We start from the raw sequence: 22,889 nt of genomic DNA on the forward strand, positions 1-22,889 counted from the left end.
CCACGGTATGCATCCGATGAAGTGAGCTGTAGCTCACGAAAGCTCATGCTCAAATAAATTGGTTAGTCTCCAAGGTGCCACAAGTACTCCTTTTCTTTTTGCATTTATATAGTATTTTCAAAGCCCTGCACAAACATTAATAAAATTGTGAATTGATCTGATCATATTTAAGGAAATGCAGAAAAAATACATGCAAATATGTTACTGCTACATAAGATACCCGTCTATACTACTGATGGGCCAATCCAGCAATTTATATACTGCCAGAATTCTCATTGACATGAATAGAAGTTTTGTCTTCATGAGGAATTAAGGGACAAGTTCTTCAGTGCTCAGGGGATGGTGGTAGGGTATTATTATTTTATTTAAAGAAAGTTAATATTTTCTTGTAGTTATATTAGTGATATGGTCAAAATAAATTTGGTCTAAGATTTTATTAAATCTAAGGCAAATAGAAATGTTTTTTTTCAGTTTTAAAAAAAATTCCAATGAAGACAGTTCTCTTTAAATAAGCCCACATCCCCCTACAATGTTTCTAACCCAAACACTGCAGAACTAAAAACCTGGAGATTAATTTTATTTCACTGATTCATTATCCAAGTTGAGAGAAATGCAAAAAGAAAACAAGCCCATGAAAGACAACCTGGAAACTGGATTTTTATAATAATTCACTTCACTAATCTTGGCCTGCTCCAGAGCTCATTGATATCAATAGAAATACCACCCACTATACAGGTAAAGACATTTGTTTGTTTGTAACATATGGATTTGAGGATGGCAGTGTTCCTTGAAACATTATATCTAGCCATAAACCATTACAGAAAAAATCAGTTCAGCTAGGTGCCCTTGGAAGAAAAGTTTGATTTACAATAGCTTTCATACACAAGCCTGCTAGCTGAGAATTATTTTATAAACTGTATGCCAGGCTGACATAAATTCACAATCTCTAAACAAGCCACTGCTTTGTTTCAGACTCTACATTTAGAGCTCTTTAAATGATGATGGAAATTCAGTGATAAATATTACTGAACAATATTAAAATACGCTGGAAACTGTTGAAAGAATTTTCTAAAGAGTATAAACTATAGCTGGAGAATTTGCCTCTTCTCTCCCCCATAGTGCTTTCCTATTTTAAGCTACTTTTCCACAGATCGCCTGTTCCAGGCACACTGAGTACATGGCAATACATTTTAGATAACCCCTTGTATAATTTGATAGGCTCTTTTGTTCTTAAAAAAATCCTGTTCACTGTGAAGCCTTTCTTGATTTTGATCATTTAATTAACAGGAGAATTGTTTAATAAATCTACACAAAATGCCTTTTAAATCTATTTTACATTATTAATACCCTGCAGTTCCATCTACCAAGGCACAATCTTGGTACATATTTCTTCATTTTGACATATATTGTCAGCTCTATTGGATATTTACAGCATTTAAATAAAATCTTGCCTCTCCCTGTTTATAGACCCATGATGGCATAGGCGCCGACTCCATGGGTGATCCGGGGCTGGAACACCCACATGGAAATATTGGTGGGTGCTCTGCACCCACTGGCAGCCAAGCTCCCCATCCCAGCTCATCTCCGCCTCTGCCCCGAGCACTCTGCGTCTCCACTTCTCCTCCCAGCCACAAAACAGCTGTTTTGTGGTGTAACAAGCCATGGGCAGGAGGGGGGAGGAGTGGGAATGCAGTGCGCTCAGGGGAGGAGGTGGGGAAGAGGCGGGGCCGGGGCGAGGATTTGGGGAAAGGGTCCAATAGGGCAGGGAGGGGGCAAAGTTGGGGTGGGGACTTTGGGGAAGGGGTTGGAATGGGGGCGGGGCAGGGGCAAGAGGGGGCAGGGCCGGGGTGGAGTTGGGGAAGGGGGGGTCAAGCACCCACTGGTGCCAGGAGAAGTTGGCGCCTATGCATGGTGGTGGGACCTCATGAAAGCCAGGCATTGAAGAAGCAGAAAAGCATGTTCACAGTCAAGGATTATTTTCACACAGTGGGCCACATTAATCTTTGGTGTAATTTAGGCTCCAGCTCAATTACCGGAGGGATGAAATTGCCTTCCTCTTTTTGTCCCACATCATTTAAGCAAAAGGATGTGGGACAAAAAGAATGCGTGGACTTTAGGGAAGGGGTGGAATGGAGGTGGGGCAAAAGCGGAGCAGGAGTGGGAAGAGGTGGGGCTGGGAACGGGGGGGGGGGGGGGGGCAAGCACCTACCAGGCAGAAGGGAAGTAGGCACCTATGCCCTTAGTCATCTTTTCTAAACTGAACAGTCCCAATCTTTTTAATCTCTCCTCATACGGCAGCTGTTCCACAGCCCTAATCATTTTTGTTGCGTTCTCTGTACTTTTTCCAATTCCAACATATCTTTTTTGAGATGGGATGACCAGAACTACCCATAGGATTCAGATGTAGGCATGCCATGGATTTATGTGGCGTTATGATATTTTCTTTCTTATTATCTATCCCTTTCCTAATGGTTCCTAACATTCTCTTAGCTTTTTTGACAGCTGCTGAATACTGAGCGGATGTTTTCAGAGAACTATCCAGGATGACTCCAACATCTCTTTTTGAGTGGTAACAACTAATTTAGACCCTGCCATTTTGTGTGTATGGCTGGGATAATGTTTTCAAATGTGCATTACTTTGCATTTATCAACATTGAATTTCATCTGCCATTTTCTTCTCCAGTCATCCAGTTTTGTGAGATCCCTTTTTGACTCTTAGCGGTCTGCTTTGGACATAACGATATTGAGTGATTTTGTATCACCTGCAAACTTTGCCACCTCGCAGTTTACTCCTTGGCCACGTATTTGTTGACACCAACAAAAAATTATAATAGATTGGCGAGGCATGACTTCCCTTTACAAAAACCATGTTGACTATTTCCCAACAAATCGTATTCATCGGTGTGTCTGTAAATTATGTTCTCTACTATAGTTTCAACCAATTTGCCTGGAACTGAAGATATAGACTTTGAGCCTGTAATTGCAGGATCACGTGTGGAGCCTTTTCTTAAAAAATCAGCATCACATTAGCTAGCTACCAGTCATCTGGTACAGAGGCTGGTTTAAGTGATGGGTTCCATACCACAGTCAGCAGTTTTGCAGTTTCATATCTGAGTTCTTTCAGAACTCTTGGCTAAATACCATCTGGTTCTGGTGACTTACTACTGTTTAATGTATCAATTTATCAATTTGTTCCAAAATCTCCTATATTGACACCTCAATCTGGGACAGTTCTTCAGATTTGTCACCTCTTTCTAAGGAGGCCACAGCTTTGGGGGATGACTCAGCAGTGCTGCCTTTAGGACAGTGGTTTTCAAGCTGGGGTACACGTACCGTTAGGCGTACGTGAGCACTTGTCAGCGGGTACGCAAGAAAAATCCTGGAATGGCAGACAATGCATTTTATTTAGTACAGAGGTTTTCAAACTGTGGAGAGCACCCCCTTTAAGGGGGCATGGAGGAAAGTTTGGTGGGGTGAGTGGTGATGCCAGGCAGCTTGGGCCAGCCCTGGGTGGCAAGGCTCAGGCCAGCCCCATGCCCCCTTTGAGTTATCATTTCAGTTGTGCCCCTCCCCCAACCCAGACAGGCTGGGTGGTCTGCTGAGGTGAGTCAAGGGCTGAAGGTGGCACTCCCTCTCTCCTGGAGCCCTGCTGCAGGGGGCAAGCCTGAGTCACCTGGCATCACCACTGCCCCCCCTTCCTCCATGCCCCCATAGAGGGGGCCTGCCCCACAGTTTGCAAACCTTGAGAAGCTGTTGCTAAACAGAAATCTGGGAGTAGCAGGTGACCCCATGAGCCTTTCCCCTCCCCCCCCCACCTTTGCCTGTCTCAGATGGGGGTATGCAGTAAATTACATTATTTGGAAAGGGGTAAGCAGCCCAAGAAGTTTGAAAACCACTGCTTTAGGGTGACCGGATGTCCCCATTTTATCAGGACTGTCCTGATTGTTAGGGCTTTTGTTTTATATAGCACCCTATTAATCCCCCAATAACCCCGCCCCACTCTCCTGCTTTTTCACACTTGCTCTCTGATCACTCCAGCTGCCTTTCAGAGTAGCAGCCCTGTTAGTCTGTATTCGCAAAAAGGAGGACTTGTGGCACCTTAGAGACTAACCAATTTATTTGAGCATAAGCTTTCCTGAGCTACAGCTCACTTCATCAGATGCCTTGTACAGCTACTGCTGCGGCTTCAAGGAACTTATCCCCAGAGCCTGGGGAAGCCCCTGCCAGTGCACAGGGCGCAGGCTGAGAGTGGCTACCCCTCGCCCCACTCCGCCCCCAGGCTGGCTGGGCTCCGCGCACTTGACAGACGCCGGCCTTCCCCTGTTCACGTGCAACTTCGCTCCGGACTGGAAACGTCCCCGGCTCTGCCCTGTGAAATCTCTGCCGGGAGCTCCGGCTACACCGGTCCCCTGATGCCTGCCCCCGCCCCGCTATACCACAGCCCCGCTCGCTGCTCAAAGGAGGAGGAGCTCCCGCTCCTCCAGTGGAAACCAAGGGCCCGATTCGCAGCTGTGCTACTGACTGCAGTGGGATCGGGCACCGGATCGGCTCCGGGATGAGGGAGGCGGGGAAAGGAGAATAAAAACCCCATCACCGCGGCAGCGCGAAACTCCTCGCTGCCACTTCAGCCACAGCCTCGTGGCTCCCGCCGGCACCCCGCGCCCCTCTCGCCGACCTCCCCCCGCGGTGGAGCAGCCCCCTCTCCCCCTCCCCCCGCTGCTCTAACCAATCCCGCTGCCGGGGGGCGGAGGCGGCGGCTGGCTCCGCATTTGTTCGTCCCTGCGGTGCAGATGAAGGCGGGCGCCCGCGGCGAAGCGAAGAGGGGCTCGCCGAGCGACCACAGCGCCCGGCTCCCGTTCCGGCTCCGCCCGCCCGCAAAGTTGGAGCAGGCTCGGGGCAAGGAGCACGCAGGGCTGGACGCCGCCGCGGGGCAAGGGCCAGCGCTCCCCAGGCCGCCGGCTCCGCCCTGCCCCCTGCGATGAACGAGCGGCTGTTGCTCCTTCCCAGGCGGCTGCCGGGACCCCCAGGTAATCCGACTCGTGCCCTGCCCAGGGCAGCCTCTGGCGGTCCCCTCCAGATGCCCTTTGTGGCGGGGTAAATGGGAACTTTCGGGCCCTGGCCGTGCCCCGGCACCGGGCGGCTTCTGCGGGCAGAGGCATGAAGGCGACGGCAAACCGGGTGGATCCGGGTGCATTGCTCCTGCTGGGCAGGGCTGGAGTTAGCAGGCAGCCCCGGAGCAGCGCCTGGGTTCGCGCCCTCTACAGGAGCCCGCCCCAGAGCCAGGAGCCCGCCCGATAACAAGGAAGGCGCTGCCCTTCCCTGCCAGCAGAATCCTTGCTCCGGGCAAAGCCACGGCTATGAACGAAGGGGGGCAGAGAAGCAACAATGGGGGGGGGATGAGAGAGAAAGGGGAAAAAAGAATGGGAGAGGAAGGGGCAGAGACGCAAAAATGAGGCGAGGGGGATGGAGAAGAGGAGCAAAAATAGGGGAAGGAGCAGAGAACACGCATGGAGGGCAAAGTGGGTACCGGCGCTACAGGGGGACCATCAACAGTTTGGTTTCCCCATTACCCCTCCGGGAAGAGAGGGGTTACAAAATAAGGTAGAGATGAAGGGAAAGGAGACTCAGGGAGCTTGGCTTGTTTAGCCTAACTAAAAGAAGGTTGAGGGGAGATATGATTGCTCTCTATAAATATATCAGAGGGATAAATACCAGAGAGGGAGAGGAATTATTTAAACTCAATACCAATGTGGACACAAGAACAAATGGATATAAACTGGCCACTAGGAAATTTAGATTAGAAATTAGACGAAGGTTTCTAACCATCAGAGGAGTGAAGTTTTGGAATAGCCTTCCGAGGGAAGTAGTGGGGGCAAAAGATCTATCTTGCTTTAAGATTAAACTCGATAAGTTTATGGAGGAGATGGTATGATGGGATAACATGGTTTTGGTAATTAAATATTCATGGTAAATAGGCCCAATGGCCTGTGATGGGTTTTTAGATGGGGTAAGATCCAAGTTACCCGGGAAAGAATTTTCTGTAGTATCTGGCTGATGAATCTTGCCCATATGCTCAGGGTTTAGCTGATCGCCATATTTGGGGTCGGGAAGGAATTTTCCTCCAGGGCAGATTGGAAGGCCCTGGAGGTTTTTCGCCTTCCTCTGTAGCATGGGGCACGGGTCACTTGCTGGAGGATTCTCTGCTCCTTGAGGTCTTCAAACTACAATTTGAGGACTTCAATAGCACAGATATAGGTGTGAGGTCTTTTTTAGGAGTGGTGGGTGAAATTCTGTGGCCTGCATTGTGCAGGAGGTCAGACTAGATGATCATAATGGTCCCTTCTGACCTAAATATCTATGAATCTATGAATCTATGAAAGGAGGGGAGAGTCCTTAGACTGTGGTAGATTTAAGCATCACTGCACAGTGAGAAAAATAAATAGTATTCCCTAAAGGAGAGCAAAAGATAGAGGAGGAGAAAGAGGGGGTGTCCCCCCCCCGGGAGTGGAAAAGTTCAACATTAAGGATCTTCCTAAATCTAAACTGTGGTAATCACGGCCTCACTCTTCAGTGAGGTTTAAAGCCACCACCTCTTTATATGCCATGGGGAATCTGTTAGTTTCGTAAGAGATGTTAATTGTAAAACTTTGAGTATGTACATGGGGGTAACCATTTTCCTCCTAAACCCCTCCACAGTAAATGATTTAAAAAACCTCCTAAAATAAATATTTAACTATGCTTTGACCTTTAAGTAACAGAAGTGACAGCTAACAAGGAAATTAAACAATGCTATTTTGAGAATCAGTAATCTATGCATTTTTCATATTGTGAGCTGAGCCTGTTACAGAGCAGGAGATCCTGTCAGTTCAAATCACCCCTCCCAGTCCTGATACTGCCCCTTTCCCAGAGCACCTTTAGGGCTTGGTTACATAGTAAAGTTTAGCTGTAGGAGGATGTTAAAGAGACACCACATACAAGAGCTCTGCAGTTTAAAAAAAGGCTTGTTAAAAACAGATGTTTGAATAATAATGAACATTTTCCCTAAAGTTCAGTTTAAATGATCAGAAAAGCCTGTGCAGACACTGAGAATCCTAAACTGGGCTATATTTTACAGAAAACGTCACTGCTTGGAGACTGACCGAAATCTGACACCACTACCAGTGGGCTGCAGTTTTACCATGGGAAAAGGCATGTTTCCATTAATCTGATGATCTGCTTGGTAATTAAGGCCATAGAAGCAGGATCTGTACTACAGGCAGCCTTGGGCATCAGCATTTTTTGCACCCATGTAAACTGAGAAGAGCTGCAGAGATTGATTTCCTATACATGATACTGATGGTGTTTCTGTATCTAACCCAATCCAGGCTCTCGCAACCCCACCCTTTTGTTCACCCATCTCTCAGGCAGTTAGCTCATTTGGCGTACATGAGCTATCTTTAGTAGAAAAAGCATGTCTTGGGGAAACTCTCAGTCTTAAATGACACTGCAAGCAGTATGCATACAAATGGAGAAAAGATGGCTTTACTTAGTCCCTTTGTGATCTGTTGCTATGCATGAGGCGGCACTCTGGGTAAGACTGTTGGGCCAAATTCATCCCTAGTCTAACTCCAATGAGGTCTATGAGGTGGCTGTCTTGATGGGCCAGATCTTCAGCCACACTAAAGCCTTGTCTTCACTAAAACTGCATTTGTACCATGGAGTAACTAGTGCATGTGAGCTATCCCTCAGTAAAACACAGTGGCGACAAGGCACTTTAGTTTTGCTGTGAGGTAAAATAGTGCTCACCTTGCCAGCTACCTTCAGGTAGAACTAAAGTGCATTGTCTCCATTGTCACACAGTGGGATCGCTCAGCCATGTTAGTTACCTAAGCCTTTTTTTTTTTTTAAGCTGTGAAGACAAAGCTTAAGTCTGCTTAGTGTTACTCTTGCTACAGCTGACTCTCTGCCACCACATCTTGAGGGTCATTGCAGCTAGGCGCTGGCTTGAGGCTGCACTAGGAGCCGAACCGGTCACCAAACTGAGCCCAGGATCAGCTTGATGAAAAGGTGATGTAAAGCTATTTTTACCACCCCAATGGGTCCTGCAAGTGCAGTTCAATCCAGTTCAAGCATGTAGACCAGTAGGAATCAGCCATTCTATAGTTCAGTACCAGTCTCCCCTCATTGCCCCATCATGTCACTTGCACAGGTGTACACGATGCCTGGATAATCCAGCTCTGCTCTATCAGAGCTGCTGAGTGCAGCTGCTCACTGGAGATCTGAGTCAGTTAGTGTCTTTCCCACCCCAAAAGGTTAAACATTCCAAAACAGTCTTGTTTAAAAAAAAAAAATCCTAACATAATCAGTGTGAAAGAAAGAAACGAACAAAAGTTACCTGCAGTGCTCCATCAAAGGCAGAGCAGAAGCATGGAACTGGAGAAAAGGGAGCTATGAGGCTCCTGGCAGAAACCCCAGAAGTTTCCCCATGACCAGTATCCCCCATGAATGAAAGTATATGTGACATTACACAGGGCTGGAGCCCTCCATACAGAATGATCAATTTTCTAAGATTAGTCAAAACATTTGGGGCTTGATTCCTCAAGAGGACCAATGTGGAACCTTTGCAAAAACTGGGTCTTAAATATTTTTGTTCATCTAAATGGACTATTCCTAATATATGGCTCTAACACTATGCAGTTAGGATTTTAAAAGAATATTTGTACGTTATATAAGTAGGCTTATTTTAAAATAATACTGGTCTATTTTCAATAAACAAATCATTATATCTTGTCTGTGAGAAAAGGCTTGTTAAATTTAATCCAAAAAGGAATACAAGGAAGATCCTAATGTTAATACTTTAGCCTTCCCAGCAGCATTTCATTTCAGATACGATTATACTTAAATACTGGTACAGGTGGCAGGGCCAGCTCTAGGTTTTTGACTGCCACAAAAAAAAATTTGCCGCCCCAAGCGCCGAGAGCGCAACTGCCCAAGCAAAAAAAAAAAAGGGTGGCCGGAATGCCGCCCCTGGAATTGTGCCGCCCCAAACACGTGCTTGCTTTGCTGGTGCCTAGAAACGGTCCTGACAGGTGGGATTAGGTTGGGAGTCACAGACACAGATGAGATGCCAAGGGAGAGGGACTGGGAGCCAGTAAGGAAAGGGAACATGGGTGGGGGACAGGGATGATTGGAGGCCAGGGGTGGAGTGGGAGAGAGAGACAGATAGGGTGAGGAGCCAGGAGGGGTGGAACTAGGATGTGGTGGGCAAGGAGACTGGGGGCAAGGGGATGGAACTGGGAATGGTGGGCAAGAAGAATAGAACTGGGAGCAGGAGGGGAGGAAAGACTGGGACTTGCACAGGCAACTTGAATTCTGGCATTTTCTAACTTTTGAGTGTTTAACTCTGCAACCATAATAATGGTCCTTGCATGTAATTTTTGTGTGTGTAATTATTTAGAATTATAGTAATGCTAAATGTTCCAGTCATAATTAGAGCCCCATTGTGCTAGGTGCTGTACAAATACATAGGAAGATGCAGTACCTGCCCCAAAGAGCTTATAATCAATTTTAATATTTAAAAGACTAGATAATACAAATCTTCAAAAGGACCCAAATGACTTTACAGCCTACTGATTTTAAAATTGATTTTTAAAAATAGGACTTGCCTCCTAAGTTCCTTGTGTGCTTTTGAAAATTTTATCTTGAATCTCCATTTACTTATACCAGTTTAAAAAAACAAAGGGAAAAAAAACAGTTAGAAAACTTGGTTTCCTGACCAGTTAAAATTACGAAGTTCTAACATGGTTCCTCATCCCTTCACTGACAAAACACAAGCACTTACAAGCAAGGGAAAGAGCAATATTATTGTTTGTACCATGCCCAAAGATGCACTCAGCTCTTCACACAACAGCTACGTAGACACAATCCCCCTGCCTAGATTTTTCAATCTAGGATTTATGATTATTATTTATACTGTGGTTAGCACTTTGGAACCCCAGTCATAGATCTAAGCCCTACTGTATGGGGCACTGTACAAATACATAACAAAGACAGCGCCTGCCCGGAAGAGATTACAGTCAAAGTATAAAACAAGAGACAACAGGTGAATGCAGTAAACAGATGGGGAGTATATGGAGACTAGCCAACAATTCTGGCCAACATTTAAAGCAGCAGCCATAGCATGCCAGCTGCCTACTTATTTGTCTAGACAATCATGTTTAAAGGAGAGAGAACACAGATGAGGTGAGGAGAAGTTTGAGACGATATGTGGCAGCTCATTTTGTGCACACTTTTTAGTGAACAGACACTTACGTTTAATTTTAAATAATTCACCTCTCAGTGGCAAAAGTGAGTTTTTAAGGAGGACTTGAGTGAGCCAAGAGAGGTGGTGTGCGTAATTTGAGAGATTTTTTCTAGGCTAGGAGGAAGCAGAGAAGAAGGCATGGAGACATTCATATGAGGAGATAAAGTGGTGTCAAGGTTCATGCAATTAACTAGTTAAGGACATCTTAAATCTTACACTGATGACATACATGGCCTGATCTTCAGAGGTGCTGAGCACCCCTTACATCTAAAAACCAGACCAAAAATCTAAGACCGAGCCAGATCCCCAACATCTGTAAATAGCTCCACTGAAATCAAAGGGGCTGTTCGTGCCACCTGAGGATCTGGCCCATAATTCCTATCAAGTATACAGAAATGTGTATTTCATCATGACACAGCCACCTTATCTCTATAAATACTATAATTTTAAATAAATAAACTCAAAATATAAACACAAGACACTTTTAACACAACATTTTGGTTATTCTCTAATGCAAGTCCACATGCATCCTTCATTTTTACCATAAAAAATATCTTGTTAAATGTTTTCTACTAAATTACATACCTAAACTTTATTGTGAAGCAGTTATGTGTACATTACCAAAATATTCTATGGTCAATGACAAATATTAGCAAACAATATTTCCCATGTAGCAATATCCCTTACAAAATATTTTAGCGCTGAAATTAAAATTGTCTGGTGAAATAGCGGTGGATAGGGATGGAAGCATACATAGAAGCCTATGTATCTTATTGTTCACCCTTCCTAAACAGAATAAATTGCATCCAATTTAGAATATCTCAGTTGTATTCCAGATGGGAATTCTTTTTAAAAGTGGTATTCTCCAATGGTATCACACTAAAAAACCCACTATGTTAGGAGAGAGTTAAGACTGCAAAGGTTGCAAAACCAACCACTCAAAAGTTAGGAAATGCAATCCATTGCAGCATTATGGTCTTTAATTACATGATCACATACTATTTTTCTACAGCATTCCTGACTCCTATGATGCACATTATGGATGGTGCTCACTTAATGAGAAGCTGCTGAATATTTCTTTTTATCCTCATCTTTCAATGTGTGGCCTCATGCATTATTTACTCCACAACCATCCAAACCCTATACTGAATACAAAATCATTTATTTCCTTATGGCCTTTTGTATGGTGCTCTGGTTATGGTATCACAGTTTTTTACAAAGACTGGTGAATTTATCTTCACAACGCCCCTCTGAGGTGCAGGTTGTATTTATCATCTCCATTTTACATATAGGTGACTGAGGGAGTGTCAGAAGTGTCCACTGATCTTGGGTGTCCCATTTGAGAAAACTGAGGCCTGGTTTTTCAGACTACTCAGTATTCGGTAGTAGTTTATATGTCTAGAGCAGTGCTCAGCACTCCTGCAAATCCGACCCCACCTTGGTATCCAGAAAATGAGGAACACACAGTGGCCACCTGTTCGCATTTTGGTTTACATAACTTGCCTGACATCATAGGTACTCTGTGGCAGAGACAAGAATAGAATCTAATTTTCCAGGACAACATTTAACTGCCTTAACAATGAGGCCATTCTTTCTTTTCCTGCCGTCTCATGCCTCATTCACTGCACACCTGCCAACTTCTGAAACGGAGGAGGCAGGGCTCTTGGAGGCAATAGCCTCCTTCCCAGCACAACCCTGATTCACTCACTCCATCTCGTGTAATGAATGAGGTAGAGGTCTTGTGAAAAAAAAAAAAAAAGTGGTATGTGATCATGTAATTAAGCACTATCATAATGCATATGCACAAAGTGGATAAATTAAGATTGCACAGCCAGTGTTACTTCTGGCACTTCCCAGCTTTTAAAGGCTTGACTTTGCAACCTTAATGTTCTTTTAACATAGTTTTTTGGGGTGTAATTTTCTAAGGTTTTACAAACTTTAAAATAGAAACAAATTTTTATCCTGTAGAAATACTGACACTCCTCCCCTTCCCCATATGGGCACCAGCAGGGCTAGGATCTTCAGATACACAGCAGAGATCTCTATCACTTGAGCTAAAACAGTAACGGTAGCAATAGAAGGTTGTTATCTTCTGTGTTTACCTGCCATGGGGAAACAGAGGACACCACACAGGGGAACGGAGGAAGAACACAGACACAGTTTCACAGCAATTTGCCAGACAGCAAAAGAATGTTGAGACTTGCGAATAATGGGTTCAGTTCCAAGTTCTGTAGTGGATTGTGCTCTGGTAGTTGCAGACCCTCTACCTCTGTCCTCCAAAGTCTCTCCCTCACCACCCCTCCATTCCCTCCTTCATAGTTCCTACCCCTGTCCTTTCACTGCTGCTACTTCCTCTAGCATGGAGGTGCTAGAACGTCTCAATAAAATAGTAATAAAATAGTAGTCAGGTTTTTTTAACATGAGCAAAACATCTTATTTTTCCCCTAACCAAATTCTGAGAAAAAGCAGAACCATTTTAGCTGAAACTTACCAAAAAAAAAAAAAAAAAAGCAACCTGAGGCAGATACCTCACATTGAACATTTCAGCCTGAACGGTTAGTGTGGCAAACTGAAAACAGGTGCTTATAATGGAAAGTATTGGGCAATCTTAACTACAAGTGTTGCTCCCTGCACTGTATGGAGTAACTTATTAAAACAACAACAGATGAAGTTCTCTTGACGTTTAAAGCTAAATAGTGATTAGAAAATTATTGGTTTGGAAGTGGGTAACATTTCCTGATTGGGAAGACACACCCATCAAAAACTGCTCCCCACTAGAGAAGAGACGAGTACTGGTGTGGAGCAAGCCATTTCTTTTTCTTGCATCAGAAACTGCATCTCTGGACCAGGACTGGGAACATGGATGACAGTGAAATACTTCAGAAATTGCATACTTGCCTTGCCATTTCTTACAATATTCTCTCTGAGCTGTCAGAAGTTGCACGTACTGAGCTAGGAGGCTGAGAACAGGTTGTACTTTTTGAAGAGGGAGCGAAAAATGATAGGTCTGTAATATGAGAATTTGCAGGTGGGTTCAAAATCTAACAGATGCAAAAAAAGTTGACAAATCATGGCCTAGAAAATAATGGATTTGAAAACTAAACGTGAAATGGAAGGGATTCAGTCACTAAAAATGCTGCATTTGTTCAGGTGGTCTGCATAGGAAACCAAATGGGGTGTGAACATTATGTGTTAACATTCTGTACTTCTATATTCCTCTTTTAACAGTGATTAGTACAAGGCTAACTACATATATAATCTGTGGCAAGGAGAACTGGGAGACTGCTAAGAGATAGCCATAATGTCTTTAAGCTGCCAGACAATTTCTACTCGACTTGGTGTTCTTAAACTGAACTGCAAAGGACTGCTATTCCTTTCGGTCTTTACAATAAGTGTATGTGGCAATGCCTCCGGCTTGTGTCCTACAGCCTGCATCTGTGCTAGTGACATTGTAAGCTGCACCAATAAGAACCTCTCTAGGGTGCCAGGAACTCTCTTCAAATTCATAAAAAGACTGGATCTGAGTTATAACAGAATTGCATTTTTGGAACCTGAATGGGTCCCAGTGCTTTTTGACAAACTGAACACTTTAATAATCAATCATAACAGTATTAGCAGTATTATCACTGGAAGCTTTTCCACAACTCCAAATTTAAAGTATCTAGACTTGTCATCCAACAACCTGAAGACATTGGGAAGCCCTTTATTTCAAGAGCTGAGAGTACTGGAAGTTCTCTTGCTTTACAACAATCAGATAACACAGATTGATTCTGCTGCCTTTGGAGGATTATACAAATTGCAGAAGCTGTACTTATGTTGTAACTCACTGTCACACTTCCCACTGGACTTGTATATTGGAAAACACAAGCTTACAGAACTTGTATTATTAGACATTTCCTATAACCACATCCAGTCCGTACCCATTCAACGTATAAGTTTAGTGCCGGCCAAACGACTCAGTGGAATTTATCTTCATGGTAACCCATTTTACTGTGACTGTACTCTATACGCCATGCTAATTTATTGGTATCACAGACACTTCAACTCAGTCGTGGATTTCAAAAATGAGTATGCCTGTGTATTACGATCTGATCCCAAAGGTTCCAATAAACTGCCTTTATTGCACGACAACTTTCTGAATTGCTCCGAAAGCACCATCAATGTGTCATTCCATGCCTTTGGGTTTATTCATGAGGCCCAAGTTGGAGAAAGGCTGATTGTACACTGTGACAGCAAAATTAGTGATGCAGGCACATATTTCATCTGGGTTAGCCCAGACAATAGATTACTGGAGCCAGATAAGGACACTGACAATTTTAAGGTGTTTCACAATGGGAGTTTAGAGATAATAGATCCCCAGCTGGAGGATTCTGGGCTGTATTCGTGCATTGCAATAAATAAAAGAAGACTGTTAAATGAAACCATAGAGGTTAGAATTAATGTAAGCAATTTCACAGTGAACAGATCCCATGCTCATGAAGCATTTAACACTGCTTTCACCACCCTTGCTGCCTGTGTAGCCAGTATTATTTTGGTATTGCTTTATCTCTATCTGACCCCATGTCCTTGTCAGTGTAAGACAAGAAGAAGAAAAAGGAAGCTGCCCCAAAGCAGTGCCCATTCATCCATCCTAAACTCCACTCCATCTCCGGATCCTCCAGCTGATGAGAAGAAATCCAGCAGTGGTAAGAGAGTGGTGTTCCTTGAGCCTGTGAACGAGCCAAAACAGGGGCAGAATGGGAAAGTGAGACTGTTTCCCAAAGAAACTGTCATAGCAGAGAGCATCCTGAAAACGACCCGAGCAAAATCTGACTCTGATTCTGTCAACTCGGTGTTCTCAGATACACCTTTCATGCCATCATCTTAGTTTGCTTTCTGCATTTCTATTGTGCAGTTAAATCTCTCAACACCACCCCTGCCTGTAGCAATCACCTGGAAAAAAATAATAAAATGTGGCAAAAAAATGCATCATCAGTAGTCTTCGAGAACAGGTCCACCTACTCTTTCTGTGATTGGGATACCATGCAACAACGGCACATAGGTTAGCATTAAAGAGTGTATCTTCACTGCAGAATTAACTCGGGCTCTTACCTGGGTGTTGCCCCAATCCCCTTCCTATAAACACACGAAAACCTCTCACCTGAGTCTAGTGGTGCCGTCAGCCCAGGCTAGCTGGCTTGTCAGGGGCAGTAGGCTCAAGGCCAAGTGCTGCTTTCACTGAGGCTAGTAACCCACCCATTTTGCAATGAGGACTCAGGCTAAATCCCCACCCGAGGGCTGGTAGTCTATTAATGCCTTCCCACAATTCCCCTCCATGCGCAGGACAGACAAGTTCTCCCGCAATTCACTGGGTAAGAATCATAAAGCAGCTCAGCTTACTGCAGCACACATGGGATATGCCACGGCCATCCCAGTGACACACACAGATGAGTGCAGCACCAGTGAGGAAACAGAGGGTATGTCTACACTGGAGAAAACCCCCCACGACAGTGAATCTCAGAGACCTGGTCAGCTGACTCAGACTTGTGCTACGGGGCTAAAAATAACAGTGTACACACAGCATAGATGCTCCCACTCAAGCTGCAGCCTGGCCCTATGGCCCTCCCACTCTCACTGGGTCTCAGAACCCAGGCTCCAGCCCCAGCTGGAATGTCTATACTGCTATTTTTAGCCTCATATCCTGAGCCCCACAAGCCCAAGTCAGTTGACATGGGCTCTGAGACTCACTACCTCACTGCAGTGTAGATGTACCCAGTAACTCAGGCCTGGCTTTTGAGGGCGGCTGCTCGCACCTGGGCTAGGCTAACCTGGCGGCTCAGACCTGGGCGGGCATCATCCGAGTTAACTTTGCAGTGAAGACATACCCAAAGTGTTAACGTGAAGGTGGGGGACACTTTGCTATGTGTTTTCCAGATATCAGTTGTGGGGAGAACATGTTTGCTGTAGATGATACTGTCTTTTCAATCAGTGTGCTTATAAGAATCAGTATCTTAAATATATAGAGCTGGGTGTAAATTTGAATATCAGGGAACAGAACTGCAGTCAGTGTGCCTCCAAACAGCCCTTATCAAACCTCTTTCCATCCTCTAAGCATTCAGTTTGTAAAGGAATAAATGAAGTTACACAAGCCAGAATATTCCAGAGTGTGTGTATGTTATCTTAATCATTTTGTATAGTAAATGTTTATGGCCAGGCACAGAAAATCTGTTTACCTCTTACCATTTTAAACATGTAACTAAATGGGGAGGGTGGAAATCCTCCTCACTTTTCTTATAATTAAATCCATGGGATTGCTCATGAAAATAAGGTGAGCAGATTTGTCCAATCATGTATTGCATGTTTGGGATCCTGCACTCTTTATTCAAGCAGTTCAACTCCCTTTGAGGTCAGTAACAAAACTTCCATTGACATCACTGAGAGCAAGTCTGGGCCCATTGTTTAGCGGAGGGTTCTTCCCCCCTAATTTTGCGCTGCTTTTTGCTTTGTCCTTTCAAAGGCATAAAATGTTAGTGTTCTGTAAAATTTGCTTTTAAAGATTGGCATTAGAGAATCAACTATAACATTTGGGCCCAATCCTGTGAGGGGCAATATATCCTCAACTCACTGGGCACATCTACACTGCAGTCATGGAGCATGACTATAACTTGTGTAGTCATATCTGAGCTAGTTTTCCACATGAGCTTCAGCATGGGTTAACTACATGAGTAATTACGCAGGGTCACGGCTCTGATACCTGAGTTAGCTAGATTAAAACTAGTGTGGTTATGTCTACATGAGCTGCAGTCATATTTTGGCATGGCAGTGTAGACACAGCGTTAGTCAGCAGCTCACAGGATAGGGCCCTTATTTTGAACCTCTTGTCTTTCATACAGCTTGTTTCCCAAAACAATTTAGAGTTAATTACTAGGTAGCACACTGTATTGTAGTCCTTAAAATAGTATTATAAAAACGTACACAAAGCTTTAACTATTTTCATTTTCTTCTAGTTTTCATTGGGCTAGACTTTACGACCCTTACTCACCCTAAGTAGTACCTAACTCTGAGGAGTCTCATTGAAATCAACAGGTCTCTTCAGAGTTAAGGTACTCTACAATGTACGTTTTACAGACCCTTGCCCTTTGTATCAAGGGGCCAAATGATGTAAGTGGTTGAACTTTGTTCCATTGATTCTAATTTTAATAGTAATTTACTACTTTTGTGGTTTCAGTGGAATGGCTCCTGTTTACATTATACTGAATTTTGGCCCATGATAGCCAAAAATATAACAACTAATTTGCTATGAAAAAAATCAGGATGTATCTAGTTGTTTGACAGCCACCTATCTAGAAAACAAATTAAACCATGAACCAGTGTTGCTGTGATGTACACAATGTAGGAGGAAAAGAGGAGGAATTGGAAAGCTGATTGAAATCATTAGTATGTTTGCTTCCTTGAACACATGAAACCAAAATCAGATACATGATTATTTAAATTCTTTTGTAGAGACTGAATAATGGGGATGTAGGTATAAAAGATCTCATTTTTTACTTTGAACAAAATATATTAAACAACTGCTCATATCTAAGATATAAGGCTTTTAGCGTCCTTTCCATACATATATCTGTATTTTGTAATTATATATATATATAGCTAATCAGTAGCCCTACATATAGTATCTGTTAGTAAATAATTCTGGGACAAATCTTGTTTCCACTGAAGTCAATGGTAGATTTGTCATTGACCTTTATGAGAGGAAGATGTGCCCTTTAAGAAGCTGTCTCTTGCTTGAGGATTTTTTGATTAGAAAGAAGATAGAAATAAGCCACATGATTTCCCCATGATGTGCCATATGTGCATGGACATATTCTGTACTGTACAAGAAGGAGCAAAGTGACTGAAACAGAGGATTGAATACAAAATGGTAAGACGGAAGGGAAAAGCCAGAGGTAAAGAGTATCTGATTTGTATGTATTTGGCCTATTTTTGTTAACTGAGTATTGCTAGAAAAGGCTGTACATTTTGGTACAAACAAATTGTACCTTAAAATATAGGTTTAATTTGCTTAGGTTAGTAGCATGGGAGTGCGTTTGATTTTTTTATAAAAGTGCTAATGGAGTCAAATCCAAAATAGATTGAAAAGCAAAACAAATTGCTACCACTGTCCATCCAAATAGCTGAATATCTAAAGCAATGTTTGACTGTGTACGCTCACTTGCCTGTTCATAACACAATACTTGCACTTATATTATATGCTGAATTAACTATATGTACTTTAAAGCCATGTTTTAGTAAAGGGGAAACTGACTCTGCACCCTTACTCCTGGAGAAATTATATCCCACTGCAGAGCATAAGAATTTGCAGAGTCAGACCCAAACCGTCAACCTGCTGTAACAGAGAGTGAATGTAGTTCTAAGCATCAGATGTTTGTTGTAAATGTTAACTGTTCATATATTAGTCCCTGCTTTAAAATGCTCAGATGTGTGATTATACATCTAAGAAACTGGGATTAAGAATCTTTCCTAACAATGTAGCAATATTAACACTCTGGGTGAGGCCTATTATTTCCACATCTCTCAACTTTGGAGTTAGTTAAGTGGTTGCAGCTTTAATAGGAAGAACATTTTTAAAGAAATCCTATCACTTCAATTTACTTTAATACTTACAATACAACAATAGCACTGCACCTGTAAACCCAGCCTGCCTAGCACAGAGCGTGAGCTATCTATATCGTTGCTCCAATGCTCACTCAACACAACGAGCCACCCTGCATCTGAGGGGACCCAACATGCAGTGGAGTATGACCCCCTGACATAAACAAGGAAACTCTATCCTCTTGTATATACAAGTAGGTCCCAACATAGAATCTTTGGAGATAGCAAAATGCCCAGATTGAAGAGTTAGGATTATACCGTACTAACTCTAACATCCCTGATCAAGTGACGGATAAGTTCCAGAGTTGCCCAGCTGAATCCATGACTGAATTGTCCATTAGCCGCAGTCTCTCTTTTCCTAATATTGTATTAATATCGCCAACCACAATTAAAGAGCTAAATTATCCCTTTGATGCACAGTGAACATCCCACTGCCACAAAGTCTCCAACCTGTGCACCACCTTTTGAAAGAGTACAGCATGAGCCACTCCCACACAGGCCACATGACCCCAAAGGGGTCTAGCATTGCCTGTGGGAGCCTAGCGGCAGCAACAGCATTAGACTCCTATTGCCCTCCCTGTGGCCAAGGTACAAGTATTGTGGGAAAGGCTTGTTTATGTCCACCCCCACCCCCTTACAATAGGAACAGTTTAACAAGGCTTGATCTAATCAAACCTTGATCATATAATTAACAATAAATACAGTATATCTAGTTATTTCCCACCCCATACCTAGTCACAGCCCAGTTGTTAACAAAGGCCCTAAACCAGTCAAGCTGAAACTTAAGAATGTGTTTATATGCTTTACTGAATCAGGACCTTAGTCTTTTTAGGTTCTGATGCTACATCCACCACCAATCATCTTAGGACTTAGCCTTCTCCCAAAACAGAAACAAACGTCCAAAGTGGGAGAAAAAATTCACACAGTTTCATATTTTCTGACACTTACTGAGCAGGACGATGAAAACAAGGCAAACATCCCTCCTCTTAACCCCAGTCATGCACATTCTAATTAGAGGCCAGTAGAACAGAGAAACACCTCTGTGATACCTATTTAACAATTGCCACCTGAGTATGGATTCCTTTAAAAATTGCATTTTGAAGACTTCTAATTATAGCATCACTGTACTGTAATTCACTAAGGCTCTTCTTAGATGAAAACCATCTTAGGGCTAAATTGTGGCATAGCTGCAATTTTGCTCTGTGGCCAGTACAGTATGCTCTGGACTGGAGGATGCAGAGAGGAAGCATGACTGCTCAGCTGCCCCTTATGAGGGTGTAGAATGCATGTGCCTATGTGGATAGCTAAAACCACTAGTCCCCTCTACACTCCTTTTGTATGCCTCAGCAAAGTGGAGTGGCTGCAATTGTAGCTGGCTCTTTGCCAGTTGCCTGGGAGAGATTTGGTTGGCCCTAAGTATTTCCTGTGTAAAAATTGGCCTTACTGATGGTAGAAAATTATGTTGTTGCCAGATGTATGTAAAAGACCCGGATGGGGTAACTAATTATATATTATATACTTAAATTTTAAAACAGCTGATATTTTCCAAGCTGCTGTAAGTGGTAAGAGCTGGCATCAGTAGCTGTCAGTTTCTAAGCAGGCAGAACATATACTTCATCTGTGGTTGAACAGTTTAGACCACATACAAAAATTTTCACCTTTCTGGTGAAAAATGGTTGGATCACTTTAAAATACATATAGCTAAAAGGATTCTCTCTTCGATGTTCATGTACGAGTATCAGTTCCTTTGTAAGATCTGGTTGACTGATTTTTTTTTCCCTTCCACATTCCTAATGTAAATATCTTTGGAAGGTGGGACTGACAAGAAGGTATCATCAAAATGGTCCATCACAAAAATGGAATATAAACAATTCAAAGATTTGTTTCTGGAAATGTGAAATTAAATGGCATCCTGAAGTTTCTGGAAAGGTCTTATATTGTAAGCAAGAAGATTATATTTTCCTGTCCTTATTTAATAGCTCTAATTTAAACAAATTATTATTATAACTCTAAATTCCTGTATTATATTTTCATGGGTGTGATATATACTTTTTTTCTGTACAAACTTCTTATTTTTTGTATTTCTTTGTAAATTACATTGACAGGAAATAAATATTTTCCCATTTAATCTTCCTGTTGGTCTTCACCTTTTAGTGGATAAGACTTATAAATTCAGTTTGATAGCATGCAGCGAGATTCTTACCAGACATCTTTGCAGCACCAAAAAGTTGGTTGCTGACTGAGACCTTGTCTAAACACAAATTTGCACCTTTTTACTTAAACTGGTACAAACCCCCAGGTGGGCACTTATTTTGGTTTCAGAGTGGTTATTTCAGCTTAACTTAAACTTCTTTCTAAAATCACTTCTTAATTTAAACTGTTACAACTCTGTGTGTAGATGAGCCCTGAGATGCAATGTGTTCCAGAAGACAATCCAGCAGCTCCCAAAAATCATTTCAGTAGAGAACATGGGCTAGACTGTGTTATTTAAGCCTTGTCTAGGGTAGGAACAAAGGTGCTTTTTTTCATCCAATCAAGTTATTCAATCAAGCTAGTTTAACTTGACTGAAAACTCCACTTATCACCAGTGTAGACAATCACTGACTTCAGTGGAATTACTCCAGATTGGAACTAGTGTACGAACACTAGTGAAAGTGTGTGTGTGTGTGTGTGTATGCACATATGCACGCTTGCATAGAGACAGCAGCAGGGAGGGGGGGACAGGGGAGGTTGAGGGAAATGACTGCAATCTCCATCCATAAGAGTTGGTTAATACCAGACCTTTTCAGTTTTCCTGTTTCAGGGTTAATGGCCACCATTCTAAAGAATCTCTAGAAGATAAATGGCAACAGATAAAAGACTAAATCCTCAGCAAAAATAAATGAATAAAATAACCTTCACAGACATTATTCACAATTCTAATTTTCACCAAACTCGGGATTTACATCCCTAATGCGGAACAGAGCCTTCAACTATCAACCCTGTAGCTTTCATCAAACAAACCCCCTTTTCACAGAGGCTGAAATGTTTTAGCACTTTCTCTGATAATCGAGGTACTGCAGGTAATAATATATCACACAGTAAAATAAATCAAATAAACTCTACTGTTGCCTGGAGCAGCTCAATTAGCCATTTTACACTTGCAGCTAAAGTGTTTGCAGTAAGGCCTGACTATAGCAGACCTTTGTGCTCTTCCTTCTTCTGTATTGACAGTAGAATCTCTCAAAAATCTCTCAAAGCCAGCTCCTTTTTTTTTTCTTTTTATACTGAACATTTCAGAACAAATAATCTTTCAGCCTGTAATTATTTACCATATAAATCCCTAATCCTTGGTAGAAAGGGAATGCAATGCTATTTCCATCCTTAGTTTTAATGTCAGAATTAAGTTTTTTTCATATTTTAGCCAATGGGGATTGTATTTCCACATATGATGACCTTATTGTTATCAATACTACTATAGTATTCAAATCCCCCAAGCAAGATCTGGGTCCTTTTGCACTAGGTGGTTTTCAAAGACATAGGTAGACTTAGGACCATAACTTCAATTAGTATAAATTCATGAGGTTTCACTGATATCTATAATAACTTGAATACAAGTCCAAGTGTTTAGAAACGCATTTACAGTGGGTGCACTTAAGTCTCTACTGATTTGAGAGCTATCATCAATTCTGCTGGATCCCCTCACCCACATTTTAAGAATAGTATAGGGAACACAGGTCAGCTTTTCCACTGAGCCATTATCAATGGAGCTATGCCAATATACCCAGGCAGAGGATATGATCTTAGATCTCAAACAGTAGAACTTTTCCAAAGGGAAGTGTGACCACTGTAATAACGTTGTAATAGTCATTCATTCCTAATGTTATATGGAAAAAACAAAGAAATCTGCTCTTTGTGTTTTTTTTTAAAGTGTAAATGAGCATATTTTAATTATTGCCTGAAATCCCTTCTGGCCCCATTTTCATTAAACTAACAT

The 22,889-nt window shown here is 42.6% G+C and overlaps 1 protein-coding gene across 1 annotated transcript; it reads left to right on the forward strand.

Moving 5' to 3' along the window:
- Positions 1-4,585: 4,585 nt before the first annotated feature.
- On the forward strand, positions 4,586-19,553 carry AMIGO2 (adhesion molecule with Ig like domain 2). Its single transcript, XM_073327971.1, has 2 exons — positions 4,586-5,027; positions 13,511-19,553. The coding sequence occupies exon 2, from the start codon at positions 13,584-13,586 to the stop codon at positions 15,147-15,149; it is 1,566 nt and encodes a 521-aa protein (XP_073184072.1). The 5' UTR covers positions 4,586-5,027; positions 13,511-13,583; the 3' UTR covers positions 15,150-19,553.
- The last annotated feature ends 3,336 nt before the right edge of the window (positions 19,554-22,889 follow it).

This window comes from Lepidochelys kempii, chromosome 1 (genome assembly GCF_965140285.1).
Source record: "Lepidochelys kempii isolate rLepKem1 chromosome 1, rLepKem1.hap1, whole genome shotgun sequence".
Lineage (NCBI taxonomy): Eukaryota > Metazoa > Chordata > Testudines > Cheloniidae > Lepidochelys > Lepidochelys kempii.